This window comes from Saccostrea echinata, unplaced genomic scaffold (assembly GCF_033153115.1).
Source record: "Saccostrea echinata isolate AGI-Se365-2 ecotype Australia unplaced genomic scaffold, CSIRO_AGI_Sech_v1 ptg000023l, whole genome shotgun sequence".
Taxonomy (NCBI): domain Eukaryota; kingdom Metazoa; phylum Mollusca; class Bivalvia; order Ostreida; family Ostreidae; genus Saccostrea; species Saccostrea echinata.
The window spans coordinates 10,823,007-10,841,552 of NW_026889772.1; the positions used below are offsets into that span (position 1 = coordinate 10,823,007).

An 18,546-nucleotide genomic window follows, 5' to 3' on the forward strand; every position below is an offset into this window, starting at 1 on the left:
TTGTGGCCCCGCCCTATCCCCGGGGGTCATGATTTGAACAATTTAGAATCTACACTACCCCAGGATGCTTCCACATAAGTTTCAGCTTTTCTGGCCCAGTGGTTCTTGAGAAGAAGATTTTTAAAGATTTTTCTTATATATTTCAATGTAAAACTTGGATTCCCTATTGTGGCCCCGCCCTACCCCCGGGGGTCATGACTTGAACAATTTAGAATCTACACTACCCCAGGATGCTTCCACATAAGTTTCAGCTTTTCTGGCCCAGTGGTTCTTGAGAAGAAGATTTTTTAATGAGCCCACCCAATTTTTGTATTTTCTTGATTATCTCCCCTTTGAAGGGGACTTGGCCCTTCATTTTAACAAATTACACTCCCCTTCACCCAAGGATGCTTTGTATCAAGTTTGGTTAAAATTGGCCCAGTGGTTCTTGAGAAGAAGTCGAAAATGTGAAAAGTTTACAGACGGACGGACGGACGACGGACAATGGGTGATCAGAAAAGCTCACTTGAGCTTTCAGCTCAGGTGAGCTAAAAAGGGTTTGGAAGGTATGAGATCACTTTCTTTATTTGCTTGAAAGGTAAGCAACAAGCATCTTAATACAAACGAAACAGCTATACATGTATCTCTACTTTTACAAGACTAGTCATAGTTCTAATTTCACAGCACTTCCTATAGAATGTCAAGGTAATTGTATCAGATGTCAGAATTCTTATTAGTCACATATTACACTTTGCAGGAACAGACTGAGGTAGATATCTTGCATGGTAATCTTCTTTGAGTTACTAGATGTTTTATGGAGAATGGAACTTGGAACATTGTCTTGAAGCTTGGTATTAATGATTATTTATCCCCAGTTTTGCAGAGGGACACACCAGACCTCATTTTTTGCCTGTCTGTCACATAAGTTCATTTTGGTTATAACTTCTGAATGAGAAAGTACAGGGCTTTCATGTTCCACATGTACATTACCTGTGAAAGACCTTTCCAAATGTACTATGATTTCTGACCCAGTGACCTTGAAGTTTGACCTACTTTTTAAAAATTTTAACATCAATAGTGACAACTTTTGAATGAATAGATAGCCTAAGGGCATTCATACTTGGCTTGTGCATTAGCAGCATAACCTGCGAGAACTTTCCAGATATGTATGATTTTTGACCCTATGACCTTGACCTGGAAGTTTGACCTCCTTTTACAATTTGACATAATGCATATTACATAGGAAATTTTTTTTGAGAAATCTTCTCATGAAAAGCAAGGCCATGTTGGTCACATTGATATTGAAGGATCAGTACGTTGTTTGGATTCAAGTTTGGTCAGAACCTCTTTGGTTGAGCTACAATATGAATATAGGGTCCAATTTTTCATGAGTATATGGAATGGGAAAAAATCTTTAAAAACATTCTTCTGCAGAACAGCATGACCAAGTTGACTCAGGCCAGTGTTGTGGCTTACGATTATTGTCTGGCTGCACATTTGCACAGGTGGTAAACAACACTAAGAGTGGTATTTCATGCATAAGCAGCACTTGAATGTAGGTAAGTTATTCCAAGTAGGTTAACACTGCCTAAACATTCTGATAGGCACTTGCCCCCCCCCCCCCCCCCAAAAAAAAAAGAAAATTAATGGATTTAGAAAGACACAATGGAGACTGAGAATTTAACATCAATTTTATATCAAATGAGGTGTTAAATTTTAATGACATACATTTAAGGCACTACATTTCCAAGTCCATTTGGATTTAACATTAAGAAAACAAAAATGAAAATAGTTCATTTCACAGATGTTTATATTGATTCTAAGCTTGTCAAAGGCTGACTGGATTTTTTCATTAATTGGTTCCAAGCTTATTAATAGCAGACTCAATAGATTTTTTCAGGAAAGATGTATGGAACTGTAGTATCTGTTGAACAGTTGTTACATGTTCTCTCTCCATCAGTTTTCCATACACATTGAGGGTGGCAAGGACGAGCTTTCCAAATTTCAAGTTCTTAGGAAAGGCTGGTGCAGATTTTCGCAAAATTTCTAGTATAAGTGATATGTCTTTTTTTCCCAAGGGAATCTTAAGATCAAAAAGCATTTGGTAAACTGGAAATTGAGCCTCTGTTATGTCTTCTAATGTTGAGTTAAGTTTCTTGATAAAGTGAACAAGAACTGGAACTGGCATGGAATCTTTCATTATCTTGCACATGACATCATAATGTGAGGAACTTGATTTCTCTGACAGAACAAGGTGCATAAATATTCCATCAACAAGGGAATTTGGAAGTTTTTCTCCAATAGCTTTCAAAAGACCTAGTATAGGTCTGGAGGCACCAGCAGAAAGTTTGGGCAGTAGAGCTGACTGAAGAAACTGTACACTGTTGTCATGACTAATGCTTTCACTAACTATCAGTAGATTCTGACAAGCACTTGCCACAGAATTTTCTGATAAACTATCAAGGTCCATAAATCTGCAGTACTCGCCCACCTGGTTTGGAGTTGAAGTGTAAAATAACTTAAATTCTTCTGGAAAATCTTTGTATTCATTTTGCCAGTGTTCTCTCAGCTTCATCAAATCAGCCTGTGTTGCTGCATCTAGGGATTCTAAAATTTTGTTTGGTTCTAGTGCCTCCTCTTTGGATACTTTGGCTTTCTTTACAGTTGGTTCTTCAGTGTCATTATCTTCTATTAAATCAGTCAATTCTACTGACTTGGTGGTACTTTTATTTTTACAGTCATCTGAAGGAGAGGCATATACATCATGCAATGTAGGATCTAAATGTATGCTGCTCTCCTCCTTTCCTTGTTGGGATAACTGTGATGAATGAGCCACATGACCCCGACCTGATGTTAGCTGCTGTAATACCGAGTTTGCCATCTTCTCATTGTCTGAGGTGAAAACATATCCTTTGACTTGCTTACAGTCGTCTGATATGTCCGTATTAAACAACTGACAATGAGCTACAAGCATTCGTATGTATGCATCAACCCAAGTTTCACCATGGACATAACTAGCAATGACTTTGGTAAAGTTGACCAATTCTGATGTAGGTATTTTGTGTCTGAAGTGAAGCAAAAGCTGAAGGAAGACTGATTGTAAACCATAGGAAAGGTGATGGAAAACAGGGTACCATTTAAGCTCTCTATCTTGAATGATAGGCTCCTCCTGCTGCAGGCACATGAGGAATTCTGACCATTGTGGTTGACAACCATATTTAGACATTGTTTCATTTTCATACCACTGAACTGCGGTGTTTAAGCAGGATGCATCCTGATCATTCTGATTGCATGAAATCTCTCTGACTAGATTTTTCCAAAGTCCCCAATCATAAGCCAACAAATCCATGACTTAAACATCTGCAAGAAACAAAAGCATTCTTTATCCTCCAAACTTAGCTGGTTTTCATTTACGGTTTTGTTTTGTTGTTTACACCGGATGAGACAGAATATTTATATGATTTTCGAACCCGATATTTTAAAATATTTGGATTGTGCTCCCGAGTCTCGATAATTCACCTATTTTCTGTAATCAGTTGGAACATAGAATTAACCTTGTAGGTCATTTAAAAAAAAATATTAATTTGTTATTTTAACATTTGCCACGAAGTATAAAAAAAACTTTTTAAAAGCTAAATACATGTATGTTAATCAGTGATCTCCAGAATTCTTGAAAAAAGGGGAGGGACAACAGGTTTTTTAAAGGGTCCAAGAAATATATATATTAAATGCGATGTCTAACAACATATGGATACGTCATACGAATAAGCAGCAAACTACCAATAGTCCTCTGCGTCTCCGCACACAGAGATTTGGTAATGGATTCGGTTTGGTACAAAGGAACTCTGGCGGAAGTTTGGAATATGCATGCAGGTCAAGTTCGAATTTGGTCATGGTCCGATGATTTTTGTCAGAGTTATCCCTCTTGAACTTAGAAAAAATAAGAATTTTTCAGTGTCCGCTCTCTAACTTTTGTAAAGATGTATGTATAAGGAAGAAATTGCATATGCAGCCAGGTATTTTACCAGAAAATACAGGTCAAGTTTGAATTTGGTCGTGGTTCGATGATTTTTGTCAGAGGTATCCCTCTTTTGCAATTTCTATTTATTATCTTAGTTATAAATGCATATTTTGTGCATAACTGCGAGTTCAGATCAACTTGCATTTTGCCCCAGATATTTGGAAGAAAACTTCCTGAATGGAGGTTCAAATTTCAATGCAAACAACTTTAAAACTAAATATGGCATTTGAAATTTTGGCTGTCTGCGGGGGCATTTGTGGCATTACGACACATCTTGTTACACTGTAATTCTTAATATGTATTTTTTGGTCACAAAAGAAGGGGGGGGGCAGGAAAATTCGCCAGTGTCAGTTATATTGAGTTGTGTCAATTTTCAATATATATCTTAATTCATCCTGACTTTTTTGGACAATGTTACAATCGGGCACACGTTTATCAGTCTGTACATCAAAGTTTAATGAATCTTTTTAATATTAAGAATACTTGAACTTATTCTCTCTTAAAAAAAAAATAATAAACCTTTCTCCAATGAAACTTTTCTTGCTCAAAATTATCTAGAACTTACTAGCAAATAATTTATTTCTAATTAAATACTCTTTTAGGATGTCCATTCCTAAATCATTACAGAAAAGGAATAAATAAGGAAGGGTGACAAAATTCCCTGATACTATCCACATGCAGCCAAATGCCTGACGAAAATTCGAAGCGGCAAAAATTGCATCTTTTCCGGTGAGAGACTGATGCAGGGCCCGATAAGTTCTTTCTTTACAGATTGCATGACCAATTTTCAGCTGCCGATTACATTTGAAATGACCAGTTTTCAACTGATTACATTGAAAAATACTTATTCGACGGAAATGAGTAATTTTATTTTATTTTTTTTTTTTTGCAAGATGGCAGAATTTTTTCTTACTAACAAACAACAAACTACATGACAATCAAAGGACCGACTTAATTCAGCTTTTCTATCATCGGCTTCCCCTTTTAACTCCACACACAGGCACTTGTTCTGTATAAAGTTTTACCCAGAAGTAAATTATCATTGTATAGGGTAAAATTTTATTACAGAAACACGTGTCTGTGACTCCACTATATATATCACCTGCATAAATTATCGCGCTTAATTATGTCTTCCAACTGATTCGGTACGCAAGAACATGTTCCGAGTATAATCATTTTCAAAGCCAAGACAGACCACTGACAAATAAGTTGATGTTACTGGCCTTTACACACTCTCGTTTAAAATCAACATTTAGCAATTCTATGTTATTATGCTAGTAATGACCTTGTTTGCAAAATTTAAAACATGCACAACCTATCGTTGGTTGTAGTTTTAAATGACTCGTTTCATAGCTAGTTGTTTAGCCATTGCTTGGGATGGCTGTGGACTACTCGTTACTGCTCTATTAGTCTATACAGAAGGCTCGTGGCGAGTTCGATCGGTCGATACGGGGTACTTACTCCCTTCAGACTAGGGATGTCAATTTTGTCAATGATTCATATTCGAATATTCAATGAAAGTATTCGAATATATTCGAATATTCGATAAAATAAATGAAATCTGGTTTATTTTAAATATGCATGATCCTACTCTCATGAAAGGTTTAGCGTAGGTATTCTAATATTGGAGTAAAACTGTGTGAAGGCTTTTGTAGATGTACAATAAGAAATTCCATTTGATATTTGTCAATCTGTGAAATAAATAATTGATTTAAATGTAGAAAAATATGATTTTAACAAATTTAATGAATTAAAAGTAGCTCCAACTGAGGAACCAATCGTCTTACCAAAGGCAGGATAGTCGTATACTGTTTAGATTTCAATACATGTAATTAATTACAGTTATCAGTCTAATAAGAGATATGATTAAATATTGGATAAAATATTTTTAAAATATAAACAAATATTTCCATAGACAATTTTCCTAGGTAATTAATTAATTTACCGATAATGAATATAAAATTCAGGATTATGTACAACCCGAGATAATCAAGTATTTTACACATTTATTCAGAAATCGAGCCCTTTACAATATCACTTACAGACTAATTCTATCAGACACTCATTCAATGATCAATTAAATTTATTTTGATCAGTATACTCTTCACGTCTTTTAGACATTCTAAGAAGGTTTTCATTTAATCAAAATTTACTAAACACTATTTCTTTTTACGAAATCTGTAAAACACCGAATATTCGAATCTTAAATTTATATTCGAATATCAACTCATCGAATGAATATTCGTTGACATCCCTACTTCAGACCAAACCTCTGGTATTTGCAGAGGTCTGTGTTTTTGCCCTGTTTACTTTCAGGTATCTGATCAAACCTCTGGTATTTGCAGAGGTCTGTGTTTTTGCCTTGTTTACTTTCAGGTATATGATCAAACATCTAGTATTTGCAGAGGTCTGTGTTTTTGCCCTGTTTACTTTCAGGTATATGATCAAACCTCTGGTATTTCCAGAGGTCTGGTTTTTTGCCCCGTTTACTTTCAGGTATCTAATCAAACATCTGGTATTTCCATAGGTCTGGGGTTTTTTTGCCCCGTTTACTTTCAGGTATCTGATCAAACCTCTGGTATTTCCTGAGGTGTGTTTTTGTCCAAGCCATCGATAAACCTCCAGCGGAAAGTGGAACAATATTATGTAGAAAAAGGGAAAAATGTTCCTAAACTGCAAATCAACGCCTGTGCTCGGTACAATTTTCTTACACTTTTAATCTTTGACTCTAAGGAGAGACCTTTATAAAATAATTTTTTAGTAGATTTTAAAATATCCAAAATTGTAAAATTCCGAGATTGTGAAGACGTTCAGAGAAAATGATAGAAAGATGAGGGGATCCCAGCGCAAAAGCTGCATTCAAAAACTTATAGGTTGTCTGAACAAAACCAAGAAATGATATCAAATTGTTACATAGTAGTTTTGCTGGGTAGATATAATATGAAAATCAAGATAAAGTAAGCTCATCTGCTTCACATAATTTTTATTTGATATAAGTTCCAAGTTATCTCTGTCATCGCATGCATATTATTCTTATCTCAGTTTTATATCAAAACCAACTTCACATTTCAAATTAATGCAAACTTTGTTCTTTTATCATGTATAAGCATACATTACACAATTAATGTAAATTAGTTATGCAGTGACCAGGCTTCGGGGCCACCAAATTATAAAAATCTCATGCTTTCTGTGTTTACACGTTTTACTTTGTGTATTCATGGATTAAAGTGTGCACTGTCATAACATTTACGACCATTTTACTTAAAAATAACTCTCTGAGATTTTTTCTCAGCTGAGTCGGAAAAAACGTTGGTGGCACGCACGTTTCAGAGAAATCTCAGATTTGAGAAAAAAAAAAAAACAAACTCAAAAGACAAGTCTGAGTTTGAGAAAATATTTATTTGGTGGCACAGTTCGGTGAGAAAAACTCAAATTTTCTGAGAAATCTTAGATTTGAGAAAATCTCAGCATTGGTGGCCCGGAAGCCAGGTTATTCATAGGTTTTGCATTTGCCTTCTACAACAACCATGTACATATAAAATTGGAAATGCTGAAATAAGCAAGGCCATGTTACTAATTACACTTCTTTAGACTAATGTTGTCATAAGAATGGAATAACAATGCAGAAAGGGGATGATCAATCTTCAATACATTTTCATGTTTACTAATTGATTTTCATTTGTTTGCACTTTTGACAAAAATATTGAGATGGTCACCATCTAAAGTGCCCCAATATTGAATGAAAAGGAATGCAAAAGGACTTGTAAAAGAGTTTGAAATTTGCCAAACAGGCCAAAGAGTAGAAAATTTATACTCCAAACAAAGAATTTTCAATAAGATCTGATTTAACCTTACCTTGCATCAAAGCCACTTAAGGGAAGTATTTAAATGTTTTAAGGAGATAGAACCAAGGAGTAAAGTGTTTACACAGAGTCTGTTTTGACCTTGCCTAAGACCTAGAAACTTGTTTCAAAGTCATGTATGAGCCAAAATAATTCAGCTGCAGAAAATAAATACCACAGATGAGGATTTTACACAAAGATCTACTTTGACTCTGACCTTTGACCTAAAATTTGGTAGAAGATTATCATCCCTTTTACCCAAGGGCATTCTTTAGGAAAAGTACGTGACAAATTGGAGCAAAGGGAAAAATGCTTGGGATGAGGGTTTTGAGCTTTTACCTTTGACCTGGAAACTTGAATCAAGGTCAATATACAACCTTTACTTATAGGCACTCTGATGCTGAAGTATGAACCAGGCTGAGCTGAGCGGACAGAAAACAAATAGGCAGAAAGACAAACTGACCAATAAGGGCAGCTGCAGAGCAGGACTCTAAATCTACATGATCAAGCATGTTGTAATATGGTTTAGGACACCATTTCTCTGAAATTTGTAAGATAGGGCTCAGATTAAATTAATTAATGGCATGTGACCATGGATTCAGGACAGTATACCCTTTTTAATGCACACTGTGGAAACAGATCATCTAAGAATTCTCCAAGAAGAACACTTTTTTGTGGCTTTCTTTGAATTCCCTGATGTCTTATTGAGATGTGGAACGTTGTCCTGTAGGTTAGTGATAATCTCTAGGTATTGCTTCTCCTTTATATCAGCATTTGTCTCTTTCACCCAGGACACAGTGATGGCATTGAAGTGCCACTTCTGGAGATATAAACCCACTTCTTGGTAATCATTGTTACTCAGGTGTGCCTGTTCAAATAGAAAATCCTTAAAGCATGTAAAGTGACTGATTGCTAAAATCCTGATCATTACTGTAAAATAAGAAAGTTCTGATAGTTTAAATTTGATAATACCATGAATACTGTAAACGTTTATTGCAGTATCAAAAGACTTGCAACAACCTGAAAAAAATCCACACCAGGAAAAATATATCTTTCAATATTTTAGCAAATGTTGATTAAAACTTTATAGCGAGCGCAGCGAGCAGCGCGAAGCGCTGCTCGCGAAGCGAGCTCAATAGACTAACGTGTAAGAACAGAGGAAATTCGGAATGAAATCTGTACATACGTCAGGCAAATTTTCTGGTGCAACATTCCCAGAATTCCTTCGCTACCAGGGTTCCATGCGAAATTCTTACAAAACATACAAAAGACCAAGGATAATTATTCATTACAGAGAGATACGTTTACTTTTCTTTCTTTGCAGAGAGCTTAAAAGAAACAAAAAATAATTACATCTACTCTACAGGGTATTTCATTTATTATTGCACAAGATCTTTAGTCTCGTTCAACCAGACGCTCGGCTGTCTCCGTAAATTCCGACGTCATGTGACGTCACAGTCTAGCCTGTGTCTTGTGCGGTTTGACGTTTGAAGAGGCGGATCAATGTTACAAGTGTAAGCTGCTATAGCTTTTTGATGGTATAACTGCGCTCGCCCCAACGGTCACACCGTAAAACATATTATAGATTTATTAAATATGTAGAATTTCTTGATGTGAAATAAAATTTCATTAATGGTTCAGAGACTCCTTTTAATGACACCAATGATTGACCAATGATTCATTATACATTATACCTGAAGTCGGGTTCGGATATCCTTTGATGACATGCCTAGGTAAATCACTTTTCTTTTCTGTTTAAACGTATAAATACCCGGTGTTTTGAAAGGAACTCCTCCATCCTTCGGTTTTGATAAAGCTGTATCAATTGGAACGTTCTTTCTCAGCAGTTTTTTGCATTTTGCATAAATTTTCAGGTACTTGTACGACTCCTTCAAATTAGTTAAAACGGGTTATTGGTGAGTCAAACTTTCTTTAAAAAAAAAAAGAAAAACGATACACAAATTTCATTGAATAAAATCTTTAAAAACTTAACATACAAACCTTGATAACATCGTATATGTTCCAAGTCCATTTCAACATCTAACGTGTTTAACACTATAGTTATAGTAACAAAGATATCCTGATATGTATAGAAACTCGACAGACAACATTCGTCAGTCAAACCGAAAGGAGGTTTAATAATTATGATAAGTTCGAACCCGATGTATTTATGGGCCAAGTGATTTTGCGTGATAACTATGTTAACCTTTTTGTATATATAGTGATCGCGTAAAAAACAAAAACAAACATAGAATGTTACCGCCCCTGTGTAGGTAACGACGTAATGACTTTGAGGAAAACACCATGTGCTTTTCCTATATTCATTAGCGAAAGCAAACGTGAACAACAAAACACTTTTTCTCCTAGGACGTTTATTTTGAAATCCCGAAGTACAGGACATTTGCACATTTTCATCTTCATGATCACTCAGTTCGGGTTCATTGTGAGGATAATGTGCCTGATCTTCTTCTTTTCCTTCGGCTTGTCTTTTTGTTTCTGTGATGATTTGTCTTTTCAGTGGACACAATGTATGATCTTCGATCAATCTATTCTTGAATTATGATACAGAGCAATCCCCCAAGGTAGTTTATCATTATAGATACATGTATATAAGCAAGATTGATGCACAACATCAATTCGGTCGCAAACAAAAGTAAGCATTTAACAGTCATTCTACGATAAATGGACCAATTCAGGGTCAGTATAAAACACGAAAAAAATAATTGATTCAAATAGCAAAATGAACATCATAATTCTCTAAAGGACATCTCAGTGAACTTAAAAAAAAAGAATTGTCCACAAATCTGGTATCGTTAACTTTTTAAAACAATTTCAATATACCATTGATTTTAAGGTAATGTTACGGAAGTTAATGCTTGACCATCATGTCTTATTATTTTTTGAATAAAGCTAAATTTGACCAATTTGTCGTTTCTGATGTTCAGTATGATTCGTGAAGTCTTGCATGAATCGTAATTAATTTAAAATTTCGGGAAAAATATCGTTTCGGAAGTTAATCGTTACTGAAGTTAATTCCTAGCAATAAAAGTTAAATTTCTCGGCAATAGTTAAAATCAAAGTTTGTTTTAGGATATTAAACAAAAGTATGACGCATTTTGCTCCCAAAGTAATATATATATATATATATATATATATATATATATATATATATATATATATATATATATATATATATATATATATATATATATATATAATTATCTTTTTATACCTTTAATGCAAGCACTTTCCTGAATTACCGTTACGGAAGTTAAATTTTTAAGAGAAACAACTGTTTTTTGTCTAATTCATTTTGTTATATCGAAAATGTAATCGTCTAAAATAGCTGACTCGCAACTAGAATCGATGATATAAGGTACCTTGGTCACTTTCAGATAAATTGAACAGTTCTTTTTGAAATCTGTATTCTGTGCGTGAAATTTAAACAAAATCGTTACGGAAATTAATCGATTTTTAGCGACATGCTATGATTTTGCATGAAAGAAGATCCATGTATTTCTTTGCGAAAAGTGGTTTCATTTCTTTTTATACAGGATAAAAAAACTTTTTGCAACATTCATAGCAATCTATTCGGAACGCTTTTACGGCTGAAAATTTCATCTTGAAATTTGTAAATAAATGAAGCGACATTAAGATTTGCAGTGGACTACGTTTTTCAACATTACATGTTCATATCAAAACCTCAGTTGCATATATATCGGTAAATATTTGCAAAACCATGTGTGTATGTGAAGTCTTAGAGTTGAAATCGATCTTTAAATTTATAGTTAAGATATAACAACTGTAAATTTGCAAGCGACATAAAAATTCTTAATTGGACATGTTTTTGTAGAATGACTGATAAACGTGTCTGAGGAAAGCTCAAGTTTTTCAAACCTGAAAGAATGATCATTTCTAACTCAGACTGTTTAAAAAAAATTCGAAGAAAACAAGCATTCTGAGAGTATTGCATTAGCAATACTAGTCCCGTACCGGCAAGTGTAATCTGGCTCCCGTTAAAAATTGAAAATGCCATAATTCCGTCAAAAATCATTGAAGCGGAACGAAATGCAAACTTGATCTATAACTCATCAAGGTAAAGTCACATATCAAAAATCAGCTCAATATCTACAAGCGTTTAGAAAAAAATTGCGGAAAACCCTGAAAATTGAAAAGGTCGTAATTCCGTCAAAAATCATTGAAGTGGAACGAAATGCAAACTTGAGCTGTAACTCATTAAGATACACTCACATACCAAAAATCAGCTCAATATCTGCAAGCTTTTAGAAAAAAAAATTGCGGAAAACCAAGTGGGGCAGACTGACAGACAGAAGGACAGACAGACGGAAGGACAGACTAGGAGGAAACCTATAGTCCCCTTCGGTTTCACCGGTAGGGGACTAAAAAGATATGGCGCCTACTTTCTAAATTTGGATCAGTACATTCCACTTCATGGTGTGAGTCGAATTTCTCCCGTCGAGGAGCAGAGTTTTGACGCTGTTTGCTAATTATGCAAAATTATCACACAAGCCAGTTGCTTGATCACATCATAAAAAAAAACAAGATGTGTTTGTGTAACACTGATGCCCCCGTATTACATCTTAATGCAAAAGTGAAAGTTTTTCAAATGCAAGTCAAACTCCAAGATCAAGGTCCAGATAAAAAATGTACCTATAGAATACCTATAGAAAGGCCTTGCTCAAGGAATATACCTATGAAATATGAAAGCCCTAACTGTTCAAAAGCAGTAAAAACACTAACTGTTCAAAAGTTATAGACAAGGTTAAAGTTTTTCAAAAGTAGGTCAAACTTCAAGGTCAAGGTCATAGGGTCAAATTATTGGTACCCAAGGGAAGGTCTTGTCACAAGAAGTACACATGTGAAATATGAAAACCCTAGCACTGACTGATCAAAAGTTCTGGCCAAGGTTATAGTTTTCTCCAGAAGTGGGTTCAAACCCCAAAGTCGAGGTCAAAGGATCGAAATAATTGGTATCCAAGGGAATGTTTTGTCACAGGAATACTCATGTTAAATATGTATGCCCTAATACTAACTGTTCAAAAGTTATGGTCAAGGTTAAATTAAGTTTTTCAAAAGTAGGTCAAACTCCAAGGTCAAGATTAAAATGTCAAAATTGTTGGTACCGAAAGAAAGGTCTTGTCACAGGAAATACACTTGTGAAATTTGAAAGCTCTAGTACTAATTGTTTAAAAGTTATGGGCAAGGTTTAAGTAAGTGGGTCAAACTCTAAGGTCAAGGTCAAAAGGTAAAAAATATTTACACCCATGGAAATGACTTATCACGATGAATAGACATGTGAAATATGAAAGCCCCAGCACCAACTGTTCAAAATTATGGCCTAGGTGAAGGTTTGTTAAATTTTTGCAAAAGTGGGTCAAACTCCAAGGTCAAGAGGTCAATTATGTTGGTACCCAAAGGAAATCTTGGCACACGGTATACACATGTGAAATATGAAAGCCATAGCTCAAATTAATCAAAAGTTATGGGCAATGTTAAAGTTTTTGTGCACAAAAAGCTAAACAGACAGACAGACAGACAGACGGACGGACAGGGCAAAAACTTTATACCCCGAATCTTCGATTATGGAGGCAAAAATACGTGACAGCTATTCTTTATAATAAAGACAAACATGCCATGTATGGTTGTGTAGATAAGTTATCGCAGAAGACAATAAATAGTTTTAACAGGTTATATTTTGTAAAAATATTTTCAAAGAAGTTGAACATATGTGTTACTCTGATTCACATATCAGTTGAGAAATAGATATTTTAAAATGAAAACCATACATTTAAGAAAAAAATAGAAATTAGATACATGGCAGTTAAAACTCCATTTTCATAAAAAAGAGAATATTTTAGAATATAAAGCTTAAAAATTAATAATTTTCTTCACTTCAGATCGTGTTAAGATAAGCAACAATTCCAGTTATGACAAAGATGACACTCAGCCTGCTCTGTACAACTATAACCACATTATTTTACGCCCTCTGTGGATTACATAGTCTCAGCTTTGTTGTGATACTTTGGTGGTGGAGGCATGCATTTGTTCTTATATATACATAATACTTAACTGATTAAAAATTTGAGGAAAACATACGGTGAGTGTTTGGTAATTTTTTCTTAATATAACCTGTAAGAACAATTTGAAGATATGATATATATATATATATATATATATATATATATATATATATATATATATATATATATATATATATATATATATATATTGCAATGAATTTGATAGTGATCGAGATATTTACCTCAGAATTAAGCCCATCACGAAATTGCGACCAGAATAATCAAGCATAAAGTTTTAAAAATAAATAAATAAATACATGATTTTTTTAAGGTGCTCCAAAAAATTTTCAAACATCTCCCAAGATGCCAAATAGCGGGAGACCAACCCTTCAACAGAAGCACATACCTTATTTGAAGGCCGAAGAAGAGAAAGAAACATTTCTGGGGGCATATCCAACCAACCACTAAACCAGTTCAAGAGAAGTTTTTTATTCAAGAGGCAGAATATGTGTAATGCTAAACAGGGTTTGAACGAATCCAACATATCTGAATGCTCTGTTGAAATCCAGGAAGCCTTAAGTTCTGGTATTAGCGACATCAATCAACCCAGCCAAGACCAAGACCACACAATTTAGTTAATCGTAACAGGAACAAAACAGTTCCAATAAATTAGGCTGAATAGAATGTACAGAATCATCATCAGAAAAAATGTAGAGTAAAAGGGAATTTTTTCGACACCTTTACGTGATGCGGATGTATCTTTACTTTATTTAAGCATTTTTTGTTTTATTTTACATATTCTTATTGTTATGAAGATCTGTTTACAACTCAGAAATGTAGACAAGTTAAATTAAAGATTGGAGAGATTCAGGGACTCGGAGACAGGAGGAGTTTGGAAAAGATATGGACAAGCGAAAGGTAGAAGGGAGGCAAAATCAGGATATAGTTAAGAGATAAGAAAGGGTGGAAGCACAGAAAAAGGAAAAAATGTACCTTCCCCACCCAACTACAGAAGTGTGACAGGTGTAGTATAATGTTTGTTGAACATGGCAGATATTTAATCGAGCAAAAAAAAAAAACAAAATTTTTCAGAAGTTGTTAAAAATCTCTATACTCCCAAAGGAAAAAAAATATGATTTTCATAAACAGCAGTATAGAAAAGTTTGCACTTTTATGTTGACACTAGAAATAGTTTAGAGCTTCATTGAGGCATTGCTAGTATAAAAGAAGTTTATGATGGAGGTGGTTTGATTTGAATTGTATGCTTTTTTTCCTTAGAAAATGTAAAAGTGAATGTGAACACTTTGAGAGAGATACATGCTGCTGATTTATTATGTTCAACGTATGCTGAATTTTTTTTTCTGTGTACAAATTTTAAAACAGAGGAATCATAACATTAAAATACTCTGCTATTATTTGAGTTCATTAGAGAAAGGATATAACGATCACTTAGGACTAGAAACCCAAAGCTTATTCACTATCGCCGTACGTTTGTTTTTAATGATTATTTCATGTTTATTTTATTGTATCCTATATCAATCATAATCAATGCATTACGAAAACTTTTATGTGAAATACATTATTCGATATCATATATGCATTACAGAAACCATTATTTGTTTTTTTTTTATATCAATCTTAAAATGTGCATTGCACAAACTATAAATGATAACAATAGTCGATATTAATCATGAGCTACACATTACACAAAACAATACAATAATCGATATTAATCACGATATATGCATTACACAAACTATTACTGAAAATAATAATTTATCAATCATGATCCACACATTACAAAAATTAAAAATATAATACAGTATTCACCATCAATCAGGATGGATGTATGTATATGCAGTACACAAATTACTTAACACAAATAATAATAAAATACAATATTCTATTATCAATTACATGCATTATATATATATATATATATATATATATATATATATATATATATATATATATATATATATATATATATATATATATATATATATATATTTTCAAACAATTCGAAGACATACCAAATCATATTAATGTTAAGCAAAACTAGTTACCTAGAAAACTATTTGAAAGCGATATACTGCATCAATTCATCCAGATAAATTTTTTGCAGCATTTTTGAAAAGATGCTGAAATCTCATGATAAATTGATGCTTACGCTTTCTCTTCTAAGAACAATAAAACTGTCTATGGGACCTGCATGTGCTCCCTGTAAGTCGACTGAAAATGCGTGGCATATTCAGCTGTAATGACAATAAATACATCTCGTATGTCCATGTTTGTTTGAACAATAACAGAGTCATCTTTTGTATTCATATTTCTCACAATATCTGCATAACCAACTTGAGATCCAATGAACACTGTATAACTATAGTCTATCCTGGAGTCTAATTGGAACACTCCATTCCACGTAACATTCAACTTTCCCTTGCCCATCGAAATTTTGCATCTCTTTCCTTCAATATTAGTAATATAGATAAAAAGGGGTAATGTATAATTATCTGTTTTTTTTATTAAGATGAATTCTTTCAATTTTTGCATTTCTAACAATGACAGTGATCTTACCTGTTTGGATTGGAGCAATATCAAGTACTTTTATACTTCCATTTATTGAGTCACTCATTTTCCCACCAGAATTGACTGCGTACACGTTAGCTGTATAGGTACCGTTATACTGAAGATCAAGATCATCAATTGAAACATAATTATGCTTTCCAATATTTGTAGAATTTAACACTATATTTTCATCAGATTTTATGCAAAAGTTATAATTAATGAACCCTGTAATATCCTGAAAGCTCAACCAGTTAAAATGAAGTGAACTAGTGGAATGTTGGATATGTTCCAGTGTCTTCATCTTAAAGCTGTTAACAGCAAAATTCACTTCCGACTGAGTGGTGATTGGCGCTTCGTATGCCACAATAGTGACATTTTTATTATTGACCTCAGAAATTAATCCAATCGTATTGACGCATTTCACGGAAGCGAACACTTTTGTGCCATGTCTAAGTCTCTTGCTTGTTGTGCATTCTGTTGTATTTTCTGATTTGAACCATGATAAAATTGTGTCTGAACCCATAATGTTGCCTGGAAACAAAATATTTCAACTAGCTGAGTTAAAAACATTTTTATTAGAACTTGAAAAAGTGATAGTCAAGAAATCTCTAACTTTTAAAGATAAAGTTTGATTGTAAAAAAGAAAGAGAAACTTACCCAAAGCACAAGAGCATTCCCGTATGTCACTTTGTTCCTCCTCTACATTCCATCGTATTGTAAAAATGGATTTTACTTCAGTATCATCTGTTTCATATGAAACAAAAACGTCTGTAATAACTATCATGGGTGCTGTGTGATCTAATGCAATGGGTAAAGCATAAAAGTTTTCTAGCAAACCAGCACCATTTTTGGCGTAAACGGAAACAATTATTGGTGTTGTTTGTTGTTGTAAAATGTGGATTGTCCTGACAAATGTTCCAGTATTCATGGAAAAGTGTGCTATCTGCTGGGCATTTTTAATGGTTCCAACTAACACATCCACAGATGTTATATCACTTTCTTCGTCCACAATAAAAGCAGAAATTAACACGTGATTTGGGGAAATTTGGCGAAAGGAAATGACTTTGTCATTTGCTTCTTCAAGTCTCAAACATTTCTGTCCAGTCACACGAATCGTAAAATTATCGTTCATCATTCTTAGTGTTGTGATATCTACATATACATTGACGGTTTTTTCAGTTGAAGACAGATAATGGAATCCATTTTCTAAATCATCCGTTGGAATTTCATGGCTAGTGTCTTCAATAAAAATGTGTATTGAATCATGACGAAATTTGTGAAGCGTATGTACCTGAACGTTAAATCTGTAGTGGCCCTTTGTGACATTAAGTTGTCCTGATACAAAGTTTTCTTTGGCAATCGACGAAACTGTTGAATTGTATATAATTTGACTGTAGTGTTGGCATTTCATTCCTTTTGGCTTTGACCCATCGAATGATATGTGTTGAGATCGAGCTGCGTTGCTTCTAAGACCAACAGAATTTTGTGCTTTCACAAGAAAGGTGTATTGTTTATGCATATTTAGAGTGAGATTTGAAAAGGTGTGTTTATTCCGGATTCCTACATTCTCGAAGTTTTTGATAATATTACCATCAGAATCTACCAAAGCCACAAAGTAGCTACTTATGAAGGACTCGTGATCTGTAAAACCTTCCCAAGATGCTGTTAATGAAGTCAAAACTGTTTGCCAAGGACTATTTTGGAAGAAAGCCGTATTATACACAATACCGACTGATGGAGAAGTATCATCAATAAGAATGCCGGAAGAGAATAATGTTGTTTGAAGACCAACATTGTTAACTGCTTGAACAGTCGAAAAATACTTGACTCCGGGGTGCAAGTTGGAAAAGTGCCAAGTGAAATTCAATTTTAAGCCAACATTGAGTATGCCCGAAACATCATGCCCTATAGAATAATAAATGTAAATATTTAATTCCGAGAACATAAATTAAAATTACGAAATTAACAATAATGAAAACAGTGACACATGAACATTACTGCTGAATAACAAGAAGCGTATGCTAGGGTTAAAGATATAGGGATAGATTATCAATAATATAGAATAAGTCTAAATTTTGACAATTAAAGACGTATC

General features: G+C 34.0%; 3 protein-coding genes across 4 annotated transcripts; all 3 read right to left on the bottom strand.

Moving 5' to 3' along the window:
- Positions 1 to 1,652: 1,652 nt before the first annotated feature.
- LOC133191460 (uncharacterized) lies at positions 1,653 to 3,398 on the bottom strand. Its single transcript, XM_061327212.1, has one exon. It carries the CDS (start codon positions 3,326 to 3,328, stop codon positions 1,832 to 1,834), a length of 1,497 nt encoding a protein of 498 aa, XP_061183196.1. The 5' UTR covers positions 3,329 to 3,398; the 3' UTR covers positions 1,653 to 1,831.
- Positions 3,399 to 6,966: 3,568 nt separating this feature from the next.
- Positions 6,967 to 9,946, bottom strand: LOC133191462 (uncharacterized). 2 transcript variants are annotated; one of them, XM_061327214.1, is made up of 3 exons: positions 9,844 to 9,946; positions 9,537 to 9,731; positions 6,967 to 8,710 (listed from the first exon to the last, which is right to left on the bottom strand). In XM_061327214.1, exons 1-3 carry the CDS (start codon positions 9,880 to 9,882, stop codon positions 8,483 to 8,485), a joined length of 462 nt encoding a protein of 153 aa, XP_061183198.1. In that variant the 5' UTR covers positions 9,883 to 9,946; the 3' UTR covers positions 6,967 to 8,482. The 2 variants fall into 2 exon arrangements, with proteins under 2 accessions (XP_061183198.1, XP_061183199.1); XM_061327215.1 differs by having other exon boundaries at positions 9,853 to 9,901.
- Positions 9,947 to 16,063: 6,117 nt separating this feature from the next.
- On the bottom strand, positions 16,064 to 18,307 carry LOC133191461 (uncharacterized). The gene is made up of 3 exons (XM_061327213.1): positions 17,109 to 18,307; positions 16,461 to 16,982; positions 16,064 to 16,351 (listed from the first exon to the last, which is right to left on the bottom strand). The coding sequence occupies exons 1-3, from the start codon at positions 17,968 to 17,970 to the stop codon at positions 16,083 to 16,085; spliced, it is 1,653 nt and encodes a 550-aa protein (XP_061183197.1). The 5' UTR covers positions 17,971 to 18,307; the 3' UTR covers positions 16,064 to 16,082.
- Positions 18,308 to 18,546: the final 239 nt, after the last annotated feature.